This window comes from Falco naumanni, chromosome 7, assembly GCF_017639655.2.
Source record: "Falco naumanni isolate bFalNau1 chromosome 7, bFalNau1.pat, whole genome shotgun sequence".
Taxonomy (NCBI): Eukaryota; Metazoa; Chordata; class Aves; order Falconiformes; family Falconidae; genus Falco; species Falco naumanni.
This window is the reverse complement of record NC_054060.1, coordinates 15,340,189-15,360,390: the sequence shown is the minus strand read 5'-3', so window position 1 is coordinate 15,360,390 and position 20,202 is coordinate 15,340,189. Positions and strand designations below refer to the sequence as shown.

At 39.6% G+C, this 20,202-nt stretch overlaps 1 protein-coding gene and 1 long non-coding RNA gene across 4 annotated transcripts in view; one reads left to right on the top strand and one right to left on the bottom strand.

Annotated features, from left to right (window-relative positions):
• LOC121091522 overlaps positions 1–20,202 on the bottom strand; it is a 37,563-nt gene that overhangs the window by 1,761 nt on the left and 15,600 nt on the right. For both annotated transcript variants that reach the window (XR_005828959.1, XR_005828960.1), the window contains exon 3: positions 12,913–13,086. This is a non-coding gene — a long non-coding RNA (uncharacterized LOC121091522). The remainder of the gene's footprint in view (positions 1–12,912; positions 13,087–20,202) is intronic.
• SLC12A1 (solute carrier family 12 member 1) overlaps positions 1–20,202 on the top strand; it is a 52,900-nt gene that overhangs the window by 22,054 nt on the left and 10,644 nt on the right. For both annotated transcript variants that reach the window (XM_040601432.1, XM_040601433.1), the window contains exons 10-21: positions 1,204–1,288; positions 2,978–3,129; positions 4,741–4,848; positions 5,629–5,752; positions 6,675–6,776; positions 8,607–8,762; positions 10,389–10,488; positions 10,575–10,686; positions 13,530–13,670; positions 15,551–15,657; positions 16,545–16,627; positions 19,230–19,373. In XM_040601432.1, coding sequence (XP_040457366.1) covers positions 1,204–1,288; positions 2,978–3,129; positions 4,741–4,848; positions 5,629–5,752; positions 6,675–6,776; positions 8,607–8,762; positions 10,389–10,488; positions 10,575–10,686; positions 13,530–13,670; positions 15,551–15,657; positions 16,545–16,627; positions 19,230–19,373 — 1,414 coding nt within the window. The remainder of the gene's footprint in view (positions 1–1,203; positions 1,289–2,977; positions 3,130–4,740; positions 4,849–5,628; positions 5,753–6,674; positions 6,777–8,606; positions 8,763–10,388; positions 10,489–10,574; positions 10,687–13,529; positions 13,671–15,550; positions 15,658–16,544; positions 16,628–19,229; positions 19,374–20,202) is intronic.

Sequence of the window (20,202 nt, the reverse complement as noted above, 5' to 3'; positions counted from 1 at the left end):
CCTACAGAAACAGCTGGTCTTCCTAGTGACTTCAGAGCATTTTGGAGCAGATCCTAAAATGCTAACAGCATATTAAATATATGTTCAATTATTGATAAAATTTAAAAGTTGTAAAGCTGTGAGAAGCTTTAACCCTAAGATTTAAGGTTACAGTGTTTAAGATTGCAGCATGAGACTCCACAAAAACAACCACCTAAGACACGCACACCAGAACTGTATAAATTAAAGTTACCATGATCTGAGGGCAAAAGGTCTTATGCAGCTGAGGTGACTTTGCAATTATTTTTCAGCTCAGTAAGTCCCTACCTCATTTAAAAATTATATTAATTATTAACACAGTTAAGTCATTCATCCATGCTTCACACGACACTCCAAATTTGTATTTTGATTTTTTTCCCATGCAATGAGCATAGTTATAAAAGTACAAAAGTCTGGGTCTTAAACTGCATTCCATGCATCTTTGACTTAAAAAAACTCACTAAACCAATTTAAGAAGACAATTCATAAAAAGTGCTTCCTAGCATAAACAAACACATACTAAATTGTATGGTTGGCTACTATTAAAATCTCCTTTAAAATTACAATGTATAATGCAGATCTTTAGACTCTTACTTAGTTGCATGATCAAAGCCAATATTGTTGTGAGCTGGACTGTAAGCATTATAACTCAGCCTTGTTAAATTATCTAAATTTAAAGTCAAAACAGTGAAAGGATGTGGCCTGTTGTCAAGACACAGCTAACAATTACTAGTTGCTAATTACAAAAGTACTGTATTCTGTACAGGGTGACTATTTACTTATCCTACCAATTAACCAAAACCGACCCCATCTTGTCATCCACAGGAGTTTGATGGTTAGTTCAGTAACTACTTACCTGTGGTATCATGAAACATTAAAATAAAGCCCATTGCAATGTAAAGAGAGCTTGAAGCTCCCAGAAACGCAAAGCTCAGGACTCTCCTGCTGCTATAAATGCCAACTCTGCCCCTGCAGTGTTCACTGTGTCCAGGATAGGAGAACTACACCACCGGACCGCTTCACCAGCTACATGCTTGGACACAAACTGTTGGTGCAGGTCTAAATGATAAAAATCTACCCTCTAAAGATATCTTCATATCACAGTGTAGCAGGATTCCCTAGCATGCAAATGCAGTCAGACTGCAGCACACAAACTCACAGTGTTTTTTGTGTTACTGCTTTAAGGATCCACAAATTGCGATACCCAAAGGAACAATGCTGGCCATCGTGATTACAACAGTTGCTTACATTGGTGTGGCAATATGTGTCGGTAAGTACAGAACTTCTGCTTCACGTCTTAATTTATAAGATTTTAGAAGTTTGAAAACCTGATATGCAAATGAATGATTAACCTCAATGCTTTTTCATCCTGTGGATTTATTACATAAAGAGACAGTTGTTTTGATTTTACTATATCTAAAAACAGTGGGGGAAAAAGCGGCAATCAGCAGAAACAAAAGTCCCTGTTTGGCAGCTGGACTTTTGTATAACTTGTATGGTTACTTTCACATTTGATTCAGTGACAAAGACCACTAGCATGTATCCATGAGCACAGTAAAGATTAAAGGAACCTCTGACCAGTCTTTTGTTCCTCATTCACATTGAAATGTCACATGGCTTCTGCTCGTTCTCAGTAGTGTTACTGAGCACTCGTGAGCAACACAGTAACACACACATTTGGTATGTTATATGTCAAAGACAGAAATCAATTGCCTGTCTTAAAGAAGATACACTACATGACTAAGTGCTCTATAACATTGGAATGTGAGGTAACAAAACAGACACAAGAGTAAAAAGGAGACCTGCACTGAAGCCATGAATTGTGTTGGAGGAATAAGCAATTACATTCTCATTATAAGGGTACAATAAATCTCTGTTCAAGAAAAATATTTTTATTTTTCTGTTTTAAGAGTACTGTAAGAAAGAGTGTTGTAAATAACTCTCTTATTTGTGAGTAAATACCTCAATAGTGCATAAAACCCCTGCAGTATACTCCCTTCTACTGGGAGATGAATCTCAAGTCTTCTTGAGTTCTGCGTTTCTTGCACTTTACACAAAAGGCTGAATACTCAGGTCAAGCTGCAGCTCAGGCTATTGCATTATTTGGATCTAAATTTCCCCTTCAATTAAAGTGTAAGTAGTCATTCTTTACTTTTGTTATAAATCTGTGTTAATGCATCATTCTGTTCTCACAAGCAATAGCTGTATTTCAACTTCAGAACTGTCTGTTTTTCAGTGCAATACTTCCCCCCGGTTTGCTAAACAGATAATAGTTACTTGGGGACCCTCAAGAACATTGTTTTTGACATATTTGAAGATACTACATAAACTTACATTTTAGCCACTAAAGATGTTAAGACCAGCACTCTAAGTTAACTCCATATGTTTCTTCCCATTTCTGATGGGAAACAAAAAGACAGCATAAATATTAATAAAACCAAACAGAAAATCGGTAATTTCTCCTCTTTAAAGTTTTTTCTCACCATATTGGCATCCATTGGGCTCTGTCAATTTGAACAGCTGAGGATCTGTGTCTCTAAAGAAACTGTGTGTCCTTTTTAAATACACAAAGTATGCTTAGACCTAAGACCCTCACTGACCAGTTTTCTTTGAATACTGGCATTTATAAAAGTAGTCACAGGCAGACAATATACTTCTGAGTTAGTTAATCTATTTTTAATCTCTGTCTGGTTCTGTACTCTTAGAAATATGCTAGTCCTCATTAGTCAACTGGCTGATTATTTTAAAAGTAACAGAAGTCAACAGTTGCTTACAGACAACACGAGAAACAAAGCCACACTAGAGGGAAGTAATCTGCCCAACATGAAATGCTACTCTTTGGGATGAGACTAAGGCAGCACTTGCACAAAATGTGTGCAGACTAAGAGACAAAGCTTGGCAAAAACATTCTTCCAATGTCACAAGGAAGGAAAATAACAATATATCATTGTTTCCACAGCCTCCTGTGTCGTACGAGATGCTACTGGGAACGTCAATAATACAGTTGTACCTGGAATGAGCTGCAATGGATCATCTGCCTGCAGCCTAGGCTATGATTTTTCCAGATGTGCAAGTCAGCCATGTGATTATGGGCTGATGAATAATTTTCAGGTTTTAATGAGATTATATATATAATCATAGGCAATACACGAATTCATGAGTACAAACTTGCAAAACCATTATTTGCTGACAACTAACTGCAACAGGACATCCACTTTTATCCAAAAAAGTAAAAGCTATAGGAAAACCAAAAGGAAAGTCCCCTGCACTCCACATAACCTTCACACTGCCCATTCACTAGCCCTCCCAGCACTCTGGTAAGGTTTTACCTCCTTCTTTCAACAAGTATCATGCAGCAATATGCAGTAACATCTTCAAATTCAAAATCTAGACTTAACGGAGACCTCAGGAACTCCTTTAGATGAGCAGCTCCTCTCACTGCTCTTTACACATGGGTGTGATTTTACCTCAGGGGTGCTGTGGTCACTGGTAAAGGTTTGTGCCAAAGTATGAAAAGCAAGGGTTCTGACTTCTTAAAAAGGTGAGTGAAAAATCAAGTGAGAAGTAATGGGATCTTTCTCCTAGGCCAGAGAGAGACTGACTGCCATTTTTATTCTTCAAAATAAAACTTAGACAAAGCATCAAAGTAAAGCAGTTCTGCAGTTTGACAACCACAGCTCCCAGATGTCTGTTCAGCCCCTGTGCTTCATGGCCCACTAGAGGAGCTCACCACCCACCTGCACTTGCTTTTCAACGAGTCATTTGTAGCTTTTAAAGTCACTTGCTTTTTTTCCCAGCTGGCTCTACTAAATGACAGGGCTGGGTATCCACCTTGAAAGGGACACAGTGGCCCTGTCACAGACTACTTTTCCTTCATTTCTTGATCATTTACCATCCTCACTCCCACCTCAGTTCAGCTGCCCAGACCCAGGACAACCCTTTAAACCAGTGACCTCTGTACAGCCACAGATTTTCACTTCTTGCATTTATCTTTGCCAGACTGAAGTCACAAAAAAAAAAAAAAAGTCTTCATCTGACAGATCTCCAAGATTAACTGGTTTCTTTTCTGGAGTACTTCCCACACACCAAAAAGCATCTGGCAATCACATCTGTCCACTTTATCTTTCATCTTCCTTGTCTGGTGCTTCTCAATAACGCTTTTGCTTCAGCGGTCACAGAGGCCAGTGCAGCCCCTCTGGGAGGGTGGAGGGAGGCCTGACAGTGACCATCGTTACTGTTTGCAGCACTGCTTTTACGCTGCTGCAATCAGGCATTTTCTCTCTTTTTTAGCCATATTAAATAATCAAGAAAAAAACCAAACCAACCCAAACCAAAGAAAGTGCCTCCAACCACATTTCGTTGCTGTTTCTTCCTGCCATTTCCACTTTCCCTTCTTGCTCCAAGATGACTATCCACCCATCAAGTAGAGGCTGTTACTGATATCAACCAGTTAGTAAAGGAGGTGAGGAAATCTCATGGAGTACTCGCCTGCCTCTGCAGACAGCTGCATACTTGTATGAAAATTTGGCTATGCCTCTGTTGCTTTTCACTACAATGGGAATAATCGTATTTCCCTACTTCACAGCTGACTTGTACTATATTGAATTTAGAACTGTGAAAAGCAGAGACATGTAGAAACACAGTACTTAAATGGGTCCGTGATCAAAGAGTGCATCCAACTGCAAGCCTGGCTATTCTTTTTTCCTTCTCTTTTTCCTAAAGGTGATGAGCATGGTGTCTGGCTTTGGTCCTCTCATCACAGCTGGCATCTTTTCTGCTACTTTGTCATCAGCTCTAGCATCTCTTGTCAGCGCACCCAAAGTTTTCCAGGTAAAATTAAATACCAGTTTCCTTATACTCTGTTTTACTCCATAGACGTAAAATTTAGTTGAACTCTAATGTACCAAACATGGTATATATTATAAACAACACTGACACATGTGGGAGGAAGAGGCAGGGAAAACAGTATGTAGAATGTTTTTCAACAGAAATAGGCAGGTAAGCACCCTTACGCAAGGCTGATAGTGTTCCTTCAGTCAGAGCTCAGCTTTGCTGCAGAAGCAGGGGATACATGCGTGCTTGTTATAGGCAGACTACTTTCAGGACCACTTCTATCTTACAGAAAGCCACCCTGGAAGCACAGGAGCACCAGGAATATGCAGGAGCCCTCAGGACTTTAAGACTGAGGTGCTGGCAGGTGTGCTCAAACCAGCTGGCTGCCTAGAAGCTGTCTTGGCAGCAGCCATGTGGAGGGAACAGGAATAGAGGGCATGGGACAGAAAGAGAACCTGTACTACTTACACCAAGCCACTGATGTGTGCTTCAGTCCCCTCCAATTTACACTGTATTTAGCTATTCAGTTCATCTGTTTTTAAAGCACTGAATAAGTACTGAATGCCTGTGATTCTGTTTCCCCCCTGTATAATAATATAGTAGGATATTGCCTTATCATTTTACTTGAACGTTTACGTGTCATAGCAGTAGATGTACTTGAATTACTACGATAGATATAATTTTTGTTTAGCAAAAGCCTAGCAAGCTGTCACTCACAGTGAGCTTCTGATGCAAGAAAGCACTGCTTAACAGAATTAATTCTGATTTGTTTACCAGGCTCTTTGCAAGGACAATGTCTACAAAGGGCTCGAATTCTTTGCCAAAGGATATGGAAAAAACAACGAGCCCATCAGGGGCTATGTTCTCACTTTCGTGATTGCTATGGCATTCATTTTGATTGGTTTGTATATCATTATACAACTGCTATAATCTCATGTTCTGGAATTATATAAACTGATATTTTAATTCAATGATTAGCTATGGTTAGAAAAATTTCCAGTTAGGTAAGCTCTGACATTAGCCCAAGCACACTCAAACCCCTGGTAGCAACTCCATTATTCTTAAAGGCGGCAAAAAGAAACCAACAGGGACTCTCATAACATCTTAACGCCACCACAGCCTAATTTTCAGAGGTGCGGAGTAGGTGCAATTCCTGTTCACTCCACTGGAAGAGCGCAGGGCTTAGAATTACATCAAAGTCACAAACTTTGAAAGTGGTTTTGCAGTTTATACTGCACACAGCTCGGAGATAATTCTGATATAATTTGGAAGCCTACTCTGCCAAGCCTTCTGCAGTCAGCTCCAAAGCAAATCACAGTTTGCCAGCTTTGGTAGTAGAAAATCCCAGCTACCACATTTAGGGGTATTTTTAAATTAGTTCTTCCAAGATTTGAAATTCCAACTTTGCGATACTAAGCAAATGTGAAGTTCCGTAGATAGAATTGAGATTGCCATTTAAAAAGCAAAACAAGAAGCTTTAACTATGACTCTCTTGTGAAACGCATCTGTCCTCTCAATTATGTATTTAAAATTCTGAAATTTACACCAGCTCTACATCATTAAGAGTCAGTCTGTAGCATCAGAGTATCAAGTATAACCTTGCATAGCATATAATGTTACTAAAATCAGCATCAGCAGACACTACTTAATAGGAATGAAGGTATATCAAGGTGGCCTTAAATTGGTACCACAGGAAAATACCCGAGCTTTGCCTGGATGACAGATTCAGACCATGTCCAGATTTAATTCATGATCAGGACAAAGCTATCCAACAATCTAAGAAGCTGGTGCCTATGTCTGACGTGTGTGCATGTGTCTTGCAGCTGAACTGAATACCATCGCTCCCATCATCTCCAACTTCTTCCTGGCTTCATATGCTTTAATTAATTTCTCCTGCTTTCACGCCTCATATGCAAAATCTCCAGGTAAGTCTGCATTCACTAGTGATTTAAATGGGTGCTTCCATAGTCTGATCTCTGCAAGTTTTTGACTGTATGTCAGAGTAAACTGCGGTACCTATACACCAAGCTATGTGACCTGAGGTTTTACCGCTTTCATTGACTATGATCGCATTTTATTTATCTCCAAAAGAAAAAAATAGCGGCTCTAGTCCTTACATTCCCTACAGTTGTACACAATGAAAATTACTTTGGAGGATCCCACTGAAGCAGGAAAGCTTCTCAAGGTGTTTTTTACCCCTCACTATCACACAACGTGGACGGATAAAACCCTACGCCAACTCTAGTCACACAAACTAAGCAAGGTATACCGGGGAGCCATTGTGCCCTTCTCCAAGTCTACAGCAAAATTTACAGGAAAGTTCATAAGCACAGTAATTACACTAGAAGCAAGGCTGCCTGGGAGGGAACATGTAGAACAAGAGCAGGTCCACCAGGCAACATCAGCACAGCTCTGCAGTGGCTAGTAGCAGAATTGTAAAGGGAACTGCAATGAGGTCCTGCTCAGGGGTAACTTGAGAGTCCCTCAGCAAAGGGACATATTGGCTTTCAGGCTTGTGCATTGCCACAGCAAAATAATTCTCATTATCTTCATGAACGAAGGGGGGACACCTTAAGGACTAAAGTCAATCAGCTGAGCAACACTGGTTTTGGCACACAGGAAAGACAATTTCCTCTGCTGTAAATCAATTATTCAATTCAAGGAGCGAGGAATACATTTTTGATTTCCCGTGTGAAGAAACTGCAGTAGTGACATAAATGCCTACATCAACTTCCTTCCTATAGATCTGCATGGTGCCATTTGTTCAGAGGGCAGAAAAGATGAGCACTTCTGCTAATTATCTGCACAGATGAACAAATGCAGATCTGCCTGCTCTACACAGCCTTAGAGTCGAGTAAAAATTACCTCTATAGACTTCATGTGCGTGCATCTGACTCTACCCTGCCACTACTTAACATTTCAGACAAAACTGCAGCCATTTTTCTTTTCTCATTTCCTCCAGTTAATTTCTGCCAATTCACAGTGATAGATTATAATTGCAAGGCTGCAGGACAGCATATTTTTTCACAGCAATATCTTCCCATTCTCTCATTAGAAAGATGATCCAAGATAGGGTTGCTTAGCCTCTTCTCATATCTTCCGTGTTTTTTCCCCTCTCCAAAGAATCTGCTCTGTAGAACACCTGGCAGGGACCTGCAAACCATGGAGGCTCACTGCTTGCCTCATCATTTTAATTGCTAGCAGGGGATGGATTCAGTACTGCAGCTGAAGAGCAGCAGGAATAATATCTTTTTAAAGTCAATTGCAAAAGATCTTATTGTTCTGCAGTGAGGTCAGGCAATTTTCAAATTTAAGACAGGTGCACTTACAGTATTGGGATAAACTCTCAGCAAATGCTTAGTGCCCATTAATAAGTTCTACATATATGCATCAAAAGGACACAGTAGCCAACCACCTGGAGTTAGTTACAGGAAAATCTATTTTCAGTTCTGAACCAATGAACTTTAGTTTGGCAAAAATATAAACAGAATGGCTACTCAAAGCCAGGCTGGACAAAGCAGTAGGAAAGGGTTTGTAGTAAAAGTCTTGTAGATCCAGTACTCTATATGTATGGAAATCTGCATCAGCCAGCACCTGAAAGTACCTGTGGATACTCGTGATGCCTGAGAATTTGCACACATCACTCCCACCCCTTCTGACAGAGCCTGAAACAAATTGCATGTGTGTTCGTATGTGCAAAATCAGTAGACCACCATATTTTATACTCTTACAATTTCTCAATTCTCTTTAAACAGGTTGGAGACCTGCATTCAGGTATTATAACATGTGGGTGTCGCTTTTCGGAGCCCTGTTGTGCTGTGGTGTCATGTTTGTCATCAACTGGTGGGCAGCTCTCATCACTTATGCCATTGAGCTCTTTCTATATATTTATGTAACTTATAAGAAACCAGGTAAGACCACAAAACACTATTATTTTGTGTATATGTTATGCAGCCAGACTGGATTTCACAGAACGAATTCTGCTTACAGAATTAGACATTACTTTTTTTCCAATACCTTTCTTCAGAGGGAAGTCTGGAGCATCCCATTAAATACCACTTTGTATAATATAAATTAAGATGACATTCTGGTGAATTTTTGCCTATTTAACAAGCACTTCAAGTCTGGTTCAGGGCTTTGCATAAACATTCCAGCACATCAGTTTATTCCCACCATATCTTTACTACTTTTGGGCTTTTACTTGAGTATCACTCATTATTTTTTTTCCATCCACACACAAAACCTTACCTTTGCTTGCTCTTAGCTGGCTCGTCTGGGCTCCTCACTCAAAATGTAAACCTGCTGCCCATTATACAACAAAAACACAAGCGGAATTACTCATGAACTGATCATCCTCCAGCACCTCCCTACAATTCTTCAGTAAATCAAGAAAGACGAGCACACTTCACTGCTAGAAAAAAACCCTACTTAGTAGCTCAGCAAATCACAGAAGCTCTCCTCAGAAATCTGTGCACTAATACAATACAGCACCAGTACCAGAGTTAGACAGTTTGGTTATTCGTAGCCAGGACAAAACTAACCCAGGTCCAGATTTCAGTGCTAACTATCTGAAGTAGAAAAACAAACAAACAAACGAGGCAAGTTTCCCAGCAGAAGATGTGCGTTCATTGCAGCTAGCTTGGGATAGCAACACCCGATCTGAACCCGTGTTATTCTTTCCTGTGTATATTGCTGCACTGTTTTCCATCCTCTATCTGTGTTCTCATACCCACCAGGACAGTCTGCAGTTCTCTTCCTGTAAACAGCAGCTGTAGAACACACCTGTCACAAGGCAGTTGTCGAAAGCATTTGAGAACTGCTACCCTTTCCTAGTACATTGCCAGTGTCCTTGCTGCAAAGTAGCAGCTTAAAGCTTGGTTAAATTCACTGAAGACACTGTACAAAAGCTATCATCTTCTGCTCTCAGAGAGTGACTTTTGTTCAGCACTTATTTATCAGCAACTGAACGGTTCATAAAAGATGACTTCTACACAAAACTCCACTTAGTTGCATCAAACGTTAGCTTTATATCTTGGCATAACAGGACTTGATCTGTATTCATGTAGATATCAAAGTCTGGAAAGCTGTTTCTTATCTGTCTTTATCCACCAAACAGCTGCACAGTAACAAAAGAAGTATATGCCAAGACTGTGGTTTGAGAACAATTTTGGACCTATATAGTAGAACAGAGCTAATTGGAGCTAACAGTGTTCTTTCCTAATGGTTTAATTTGAACTTCCTGAAATTCCATAGCAAATACATTACTCAGGCTTGTCCGTTTTATACATGGGAGAAGGATACAAAGTTAATGGAACAGAGAAGAAAACAGTTTTTAAGCAGAGGAAGAATTTGTTTTTGCATGACATGAGCAAAACCTACTCTATTACGAAGCACAAACAATGACAGCTCTGGATCTATGAAGCATGAGAGAACATACCCTGTCTTGGCTCATAGATGACATGATTGCTGACCTTTGCAATAGAATATAGGGAAAAGCCCATGGTTTAATATGCGTTATTTATTTTTATTATATGCAGAAGTAAACTGGGGCTCTTCTACACAGGCTCTTTACTATATTAATGCCTTAGACAGTGCTCTGGCATTAACTACCGTGGAAGACCATGTGAAAAACTTCAGGTAAGATTTCCAGTGTATGGTAGAATGGCTTATTCTGAATAATTACATCACCCAATTCAATACAACTTCTTTTTTCCTCCTAACAGACCCCAGTGCATAGCATTAACTGGAGCTCCTATGATCAGGCCTGCTCTGCTGGACATCACACATACTTTCACAAAGAACAACGGGCTATGCATCTGTTGTGAAGTGTACACGGTAAGGTCAACTCATATAAATCCAAAAATTCAGCACCAGTTTGTGCTGCAGATCTTCATTACACATTCCACTCTCACTTGGCACACAATGGTCCCACTGGGGCTGATGGGCGGCTGTGCAGACCATGAAAGAGATTTGCACTGAGAATGAATTTTGTCCTAAGTCTTAACAAGAAAGCTATCAGCTGATACAGAGCCTGTGAGTAAACGCCTCACTGAGATGCATTTCAGAGTTCATAGTAGACAGACATACTGTTAGCTACGCATAAAGTTTTGAGACACCATGCCAGACAGAACATTTTCCATTACTTTTTCCCAAAGGGCAGCAAGAAACTTTCCAGGAACAAGGTGATAGATAGTTCAGAAATAGGTAAAATAGATATGCCAATTGAACGTAAAGATGATTTAAACGTTAGTCTCTGACTTTGTGGCTGCATGTAGCTTGAACAGTCTAAGTTTTGAGTAAAAAGGACTACTCTGGTTTTACTCCCTGCCTTCCCCTAAAATATTTTTGCAAGGTTAGTCTTTAACCTGCAAATTCACTGGACTCCTTGTACAATTGCACAAACATCAACACTGATACAAAGGAGGAGTGGGGAAGGACAGAGATAGGCTATCATCTGATAGAAGGGTGGGACTGTCCCCTCGGCCGGCAGAAACAGATTGTGCAAGTCAGTACTCTCAGGTACTCTACTCAGAGAGACTGGGAAGAAGGGCAGGACTTTTATTTTCTCTGCTCCTTACCCACAAGGGAACTTGAACCTTATTGTTAAATTTATTATTCCCAGCTCTTCACACTACTCTTGCAACAGCCAGGATCAAACTCTTCTGAAGTTATACTCGTTAAATCCAAACAAACTCCGGTAAATTTACTGTCACCCAAGAATGTAGCATGATCTCATTCGTTAAAGGAAGATAACATGGACTCTCCCGTCCTTCCCTTTGTACTTCCCAAACAGTCATAAGGGGTTCAGAAACATATATGAGCGACAACAACTGAGCGAGCATCAACCCAGCCTGCTTTTGACCAGGTCAAAAACTCACTTATGTGTGTGTGTCTCTGTGTGTGTTTGTATATATCTCTCTAAATACTAAAGAAAAAGGCACAGATAAAAACATAACATGAAATCTGCCAGGTCATTTCACAGCTTCTTTCCGAATGCTGTTTTCTGTATCTTAGATGGAACTAGCCAGAAAGTTTATTTTGAAGGCTTTGCCCCTTTTCTAGCAGCCAATGCCAATTCACTGAAAGTAAATGTACTGCAGTTATTTTGACAACTGTATAAAGCTATAGTACATCTCATTTTCTTCCAGGAAGGCAAAGGAAGTGTTGGTAAGGCTGAAAAGTTTTGAAAGGAAGACATTTTGTCTTTACATTCAAAAATAACTTTTGAGAAATGTATTTTGAATTAAGTGATCCTTTCTATACATTCGACTTTGGAGAGAATTTCTTTCAGTTTGGGTTTTACACTGTTCTGGAAGGGGAAATAAATTCTGAGCTTACAGTATTTGCTATGGAGAAAAAAATCTAAATCTCCTTCAACTCTCTCTTAACCAGTTTCCCATCTTAGCAGAAAAAGCTACAATATACTAACTTACTTTAAATGAAAAAGATTTAAATAGGAATTCTGAAATAGAAATCTCCTGAGTATGAGTTTACAAAGCCTTCCTAGCTTTATAGTATAGGATACTTCTACTGATTTTTCTAGTTACCTGTTCTGTTGGAACCAAAATTGCGATTTGTCAGCATCCTCAAAAACATTAGAAATTTTTAAAGCACAAAGGAATAACTTCTGCACAAAATGAAGCTCGGCACCAAACAAGTTCAAATCTTCTGTTTATAACAAACCAAACTGGTACCACTTCCCAATTTTCCCAAAGAAATACTGGATTCCAAGTGCTTCCAAGGCAGCTCTGTCCTCCTGGCATGCGCAATTACTACTTCTGTCTCTGATGCTGGACATGCTCCCACAGTTTACAATTCTGCTATTTTATTCTGCCTTGGAAATCAAATGCTACCTGTCCAGCCCAATAACACTAAAACCAGTATTTGAGACTTTTTAGTATCCCTCTCAGAGTTTCATCTTCACCGAAGAAGATCTGGACTATTGATTCAGCTTCCTAAAAACAACACAAAAGGCAATAAACAAAGCCTAGCAAACCTTAAACTTAAAAGCACAGATTTTTAAAATCAACTAAGTTCCAGATATGTGTTTCCCAAACTTACCTCAATCTTTCTAAAGGCCATGCTCGCAGACTTGATGCCCTCCCTTGGCCTAATCTTTTGGAAACCCTTTGCCAGCCCATCTTCTACTGTCAAGTCAGTGTATCGCGTCTTGTGACTTGGTTACGCACATGGATTTTTGTCTCATTGAATTATCAGATGACCAACTGAAAGAACCTGGTGACAAAGGCATTTGCATCTTTAATTGCACGGCAACAACCCTTTTCTCTTACTACTAGTAGATAGCAGCTTAACCACGTATATTTAGATCTGCTGAGACTTGTTTACGTAGTCAAGTCAGTGAGGGACTCTATTCACTCTGAGATGCTTCATCATACCTCAGATGTTTTTCTAAGATGTTACAATCCATAGTAGTTCTTCTTTCTGTCAGAATCACTATATTTAAGTAGCATTAACAGCCTCAGCCCTCTCGAACAGAATGCGAATTACGTTAGCAGCGCAGTTCTTTTCAAAGGCCTGAATCTCTGTGGACCCTTTTTGGAAACATATTTTTCTGACTCTCTCCATTTGCTCCCACAGCAGACTAGGTAACTCCCTCAAAATCACTCTGTGATGTATAATACAAAGCCTTTTAAATAATATGTTATTGTATCATGCAGGGACCACGCAAGCTGTGTGTTAAGGAGATGAACAGTGGCATGGCAAAAAAGCAGGCCTGGCTCACAAAGAACAAAAGAAAAGCCTTTTATGCAGCAGTGGCAGCTGACAGCTTCAGAGATGGAGTCAAAAGTCTACTTCAAGTAAGCTTTTTGTTTACAGAACACAGAAGTGTTACATCAAAGCATCCCTTTATGTAAAGCATTACTGTTTACTTGTTAAGAAGTCATGTATATATGGATAATGTTATAAACGGAAAGGGCACTGTGGGGGTACATGTATAATACATTACAGGTTATTTCATAAAAAGATCTAGTTCTGAGGTATGGACTTACGAGACAAGGCAGACTAATTCTTTCCTAAATGAACAAGATGCTATTATGAGAGAGAGGGAGAGAGGGAGGGAGGCGTCTACAGGGCAACATGTGAATGTCTATGCAGCCAACACTAGATACGCTTCAAATCAATTCTATTGTTTAGTGTTACACAGCACATTAAATATCTGAGAATATTTTAGCATTAGTTGAAAACTGGAAAGTGTAATATATATTTTCTGCAAACAGAGAGAACCCCATTTAAATAAAAGAGAGTCTGCAATGTTTTTCTATTACTCTAAGAATATAGCAGATCATTTCCAACAGTCCATTTAAAATGACCTCAATGAAGGCACCGAGGCACTGTTTTCATATTTGCCATCTCCCTCCCACATACAAGAATATTTAAACATACAGATACCGAGACAAAATGTAGAGAAAATTCCCATCCTTTGCACAAAATGTACTGCTGAAAAGACATCACTGCAAACTGATAAAAATACTCTAAATAAGATTAAAATACTCTAAATAACAGTCACCCACTGGTAGCCTACCAGGGTCCTCTGTACACTTGCTGAATGGACAGTACAATTAAGCAAGATTAAATATGTACTAATAAAGACCCTTTTGTGCTATCAAAGCCTTACAAGGACACTTCATCTTGGGTTTATACGTTTTTTCAGTAGAAGATTCTTCTGCTGTTTTTGAGAACTATTAGAGTCTGATGTTCTCTTCCTTTCCATTACTACTTAAACACTACTGCCAAAGTCAGCTACTGGACCACAAATAATTCCCTTCCAGAAAACTGAAGGACAACCACATCATCATTACTGTAACCTAAGGACATCTGCATTGCTTTGCCAACCAATTATTCATTTCAGTGTAAATAGTGCAGATGTATCAGCACTACTCAAAAAACCCTACCAAGGTTCCAACAGTTTTTACCTATTTTCTTTTTGCTAGTAGTAAAAATTAGCAAGTGTAACAACTTTGACAAGCTGGTGTATTTGTGGGTCTCCTCCTGAAGGTTCCGAATACATTGTGTATTTAGATTTCTATAAAAATTAGGTTAGCTGAATCTAGATCTGACAACCCTTACTTGTTCAGGTTTTAGCACCCAGGCCCAGTTTTGGCAATCTAATATCTTGAAAAAACATTTGTTCTTCCTGTTTATAAACTGTAATTTTATCTATAAAGCATGCTCACCTAATTTTGGATAGTCTTCTGGAAAGAATACAGCAAACAGAACAGCAACAGTTTCTAAGTTCAAGGCAAAAAAAAAATTCTTAAGAGAATATGCCTTCTCTGCATATCTGGGGAGTTTAAAGAGACTTCAGACCCAGTTCATCTATTGAGTATTCTAAATCTGATAAAAGCTTTATGCTATTGTGTTAGAATGAGCATACAAACAGTGCTTGAACTCTCTCTTGATTCCAAGTTATTGAACCATTTTAATGAGAGCATGTCAGAAGAAATGCAAATGAATGCTAATTTAGCAAAACTACATTTCTGTCATCTAAAAATCATTTATAGTTGGAATGATTTAGAGCTAATCTTTCTGCATGGGTACGAGCATGAAGGACATTCATGAAATGCAATCTAGTTGTAAGTGTCTCCAGAACATACTTCAGTTATCTTTTGCCATTACTTTTCATTTACAGTAAAAGCATGTGTGTGTACCTTCTCAAGCAGTGTTTTAATATTGTTAGGCCTCAGGCTTGGGTAGAATGAAACCAAATACCTTGGTGATTGGATTTAAGAAGGACTGGAGAAATGCCGCTGTCGCGCAAGTTGAAAACTATGTGGGCGTTATACAGTAAGTCACAGTTCAGCATCTCCTTTTTTACTTCACTTAGACTAGATTAATATAGCATTTCCACACAGGATTTGATGTCTGGAAACAATGTAAGAAAATAACTACAAATCTGGGTTTACACATATTAGCTCTGTAATAGAAGTTTCTGCCCATTAAAAGAGGTTCCTTGGCTTCACACACCTAGCAAGATCCACTTAGCAAACATCTGGCACTGTCAGAGCTGATATGGTCTGACAATGCTACATAAAGAAGCTGCACTGCTGTCAGCAGTGCTTTTGCAGAACTGTATTTTCCCATTTTTAGCGGGCAGGATCTCAGAGAAAAACAACCCTAATGTACATACTTAGGGAATAAGAGAACATCATGGAATTCTTCTTTTAAGCCTAGGAGACAGAGGAAGAGCCTTGCTTCAAATCTCATGTGTGCCTAAGGCTCAGCAGCTCTGTGGGTTGGGGTTTAGCTAGGGAAGTCATTTCAAAACACGCTTCTTATAGACTCTTGCTCAAAATTCACCTGTAAATCTGAAGCAAGTTAAAGAACAACAAAACTCACCACAGCTTTTTTATTTCCTCAGAGAAGGGAGACCAAAATTATACAATGGCGACCTGGTTCCTAAAGAGTGTTGTCAGAAAGACCCATTAATTTCAGGAGCAGTCTATCCATCCCCATTAGCCAATGATACCCTTTTTTAAAATGAGGGAAGAAAGTTGACAGTACTCAATCTTGGGCAATTCCTCCTGCAATTTTACCTAGAGCACCCTAGTACACAGCAGTAACACCTCCCTCCCTGTGAGCATTAACACTTTTACCAAACTGCTCAAAGTAGCTTTCCTCATTGACATGCATGATGTGAAAGGGTATTTATTCTTCTTTTTCTTTCTTTTCAGTGATGCCTTTGATTTTGAGCTTGGCATGATTATCATCAGAATTAGCCAAGGATTTGATATATCTCAGGTCCTTCAGGTTCAAGGTATGTGATGACTCAATAGCTGAATATCTATGCTGGTTACATGCTCAGCACGAGAAGGAATCTGACTGATACTCTAAGAATCATTATTTGGTTTCTAGAATAGTTCCTACACCTGTAACTTCTACAGTTCCTCCTCGCTTCTGCAGTTTCAATCCTATCCAAAAGCCTGACTAAAGCACTCGCAGTGACAGAAGGAGGCCAAGCCTCACACATCAAGGGGCTCTGCATCCCAGAGAACTCAACTCCCAAAGCACTTCCAGCACAGGCCCAGACTAAAGCAGTAAAATCATGCTGTGCCACAGCCGCCAGTCACTCCATGGCATGTTTCCCTCCTGCCCTTGGCACATCTTCCTTCCTCTGCCTCCTTGAGATCTCTGGGACTCGCAGGAATCAGGAAGCTGCATTTTTGGTACCACCTCTGTGGAATGCTGGGGCCCAGAAAGTTTCTACTCATGCAAAAATCTGGAACCCCCAGGAAACATCAGCTCTCTCTTTTTCATTTTTTTGTTCATTCTCCCTTAGCTTAGCAGTGCATATCTCAGGGGGAAGGGAAAACCTTCCACCATACCACAGCCATTCAGGGAAACACGCCACTTGGGTGGAAAAGGTAGAGGCAGACAGAGCATGCAGGCAGCTGCATCTAAAGGAAGGGCCTCCAAGAGCCGCATACAATGGTGGCCTTTGTTTTTCCTTTTCCTCTTTAGGACACAGAGGTCTTAGTGGTTCCTGAGGTACCCTGGGAAGAGAATGACTCCATATAAAAACCCCATCAGGACAATTCTCGAGGCTTTCAGTATGATAATTTCCCCACTTCTCTTAAATTTGTCCACTTGAGCAGACAGATCTAGTCCAAACCTGGACATTACTTCAAGTGTCCCTTGTCCTGCCCACCAGATAAGTGTTTTGTGTCATAACTGAATTACACGGAATCTATAGACAAGCAATATAGGCAGGCCTAAGAAGAACGGTGACTCTTTGCTGCCGCCTGCTGGAAATCTGCCTCCGGCTTCTCCCCGGGTTCCCAGACACACACAGCGGTCGGAACTGCTGGGGAGACAGGCTGAAAGGACCGAAGTACCTTAGCTAATTAAAAATCAATTAACTCCCCATTAAAGAGCACGGATTCTAGGATGAGGCAACCCTCAAAAGCAAATCACCTCTCCGAATTAAAAGGCGCCAGAGACTCCTTTCAGAAACAAGGGTAGATGAATATTCACCCAGGAGACTGGCAGCTTGAGGTGCATGGAGAGCTACACGGCAGAACTACAGGGATTTACGAAAAAATTCCAAACTAATCACGTTTCTGCCACCTCGTCGATACCTGAAAGAGATCTGCCTGTGTCTTGCTTGATGTAAGTTAGAAACTGGCTGCTCAGAAGATACAGTCATTAAAACACCAGTGAAATTACAGTAAATACCAACTTGGCATTCTTGCAAACTAGCAAGTGTTCTCCAAGCGTTAAGAACCAAGGAATGAGAAAAAAAATTAGGAACACTGCAAAGGGGAACCTTCAAATACGCAGAAATGTTTTGAAGCAGATATAAAATCCCAGTAGCAGAAAAAAAAAGATAATTGTATTCTATTATACTTGCTACAGCATTCTGTTAATAGAGAAACAGAAATTTTAAGGTTTGAGTAACCATTAAGTTAGTGACTATCATAATGTCTAATAATATGAAGCACATGGCTGCCATGGATTCTAAAGTAAAAGAAATTATATTCTTTTCTATTGGCATTTGAAAGTGCCAGAAGTAATAACATCTAGCTAGTGAGAGTTTGGGTTGTAGTGTTTGTTGGTGGTTTTGTGGTGGTTTGTTTTTTTTTTTAAACACTATCTTAAATGAATTTACCTCACTCTTGGTTAATGTATTACTCAAAAGTTTTCCTTATGAAAAAAGCTTTCCACAGGCAAACACCTGGATTATATTAATTAGTGCCTCACCATAACACATGGTACCTTTTCCTTAGCAAAATTCTAATATAGCAAAGATGAAATTGTTCTTTTCTATTACTGAATTTACAGAATTGTTAGCTAAATCTTACATTTTTGCAGCAAATGCTGAAAAAAATTAAAACATTAAAAATATTTCAGCATAGAAACTGATTGCGTATTCAGGATCCTTACATATTTCTGAGAATCTCAAAGTCCAAAGCCATGCGACCTTGTTACCTCAGCTTTGTCACTTCAGGAAAACAGCTTCCCTAATGTGTTTTCAAACTCTTGGGGGGGGGGGGGGGGGGGGGAATAATCACAAAACAAATCTACCAACATAACTCAATAAATAGTATCTCATGTAACTATAAAATACAGTAATAGCGAATTTGGTCTGAAGAGGAAGTCTGAGACAAGCCAAATAGCACCTGAGTACACACCACTGCTGTAGGCATGGGCACCCTAAGGTAGGGCTCCCACAGATGACTTCAGCTTCCTCCTCAGCAGTTTGCAAGGAAAAAGCATTCTAAAATATTTTTTTCTCCCAGCACCTTTAAGTTGTGCACAAAGTACCGCAACAGCAATTAAATCACCATTACTTCAATAAGTGATTTAACTTAAAACAGAAAGTGATGTGTTACCATTTCCCTTACTTTTCCCATATACAGAGGAATTAGAGAAGCTGGAGCAGGAGAGATTGGCGCTGGAAGCTACCATTAAAGAAAATGATTTTGAGGAAGGAAAAAGTGGCATCTGTGGATTCTTCAGAAAAGCCAGCACATTCCATATCCCAAAACATGAAACAAAAAAGGGTAAGTTCCAAAATGACAGCTTCTCCCCAACACTTCAGTGCATCACATTTTCACCAATATGCAAACTGGATTTTGACTCCAAGGCAAAAACTCCTGAGCCACACAGAAGCCCCGAGAACGAGACCCACCCTGTGCAAACCTGTCTTGGTGGCCACAACCCCGTAATGCAGAACAGAGTAAGCGTCCTCTGTTGGTAGGGGACACTGTCTGTTACAAGACAGCTAATTCCGCCCCCCCCCCCCCCATCTGCTAGATGAGCTTCTCAGAATTCAACATAAGCTATTTGTCGCAAATAACACACGGTTATTAAAGTCTGAGGAATACAGAACAATTTGTGGTTTTTTTTAATATTGTGCTTTCAGTTTTTAAATAGAGGCCTTTTTTTTTTTTTTTCTTCTTCTTTAAAGAAAACAAACATATGCACAATATTCAGGGAACAAGTAATCTCACTTTACTCAACATACAAATATACACAAACCTAGTACCCGGCTGAAAACCAGGTAAAAATAGCACTACTGCTCTACATTCTAAAAATTTTCATAAAAATGCGCAAATGAAAGTGGTAAAAGTACTGAACGTCATATATAGCATGCTGTCAAATAACTAATTAACACATAACTTAAGCGTAATTTTGATTTCATCACCTATACATTTCAGACAGTAAAATAACACAGAAATACAGACGGAATTAAAGGTCTCATTTCACAATTGGTAGGCTGTAATGATAATGACCCACCCGAAGCCACGCTCGCACACAGACAAGTGTTTTCAGAATTTTCACCTGCGGAGACTATTATATCTGGCTGTGCATACAACTCCCACAGGTATC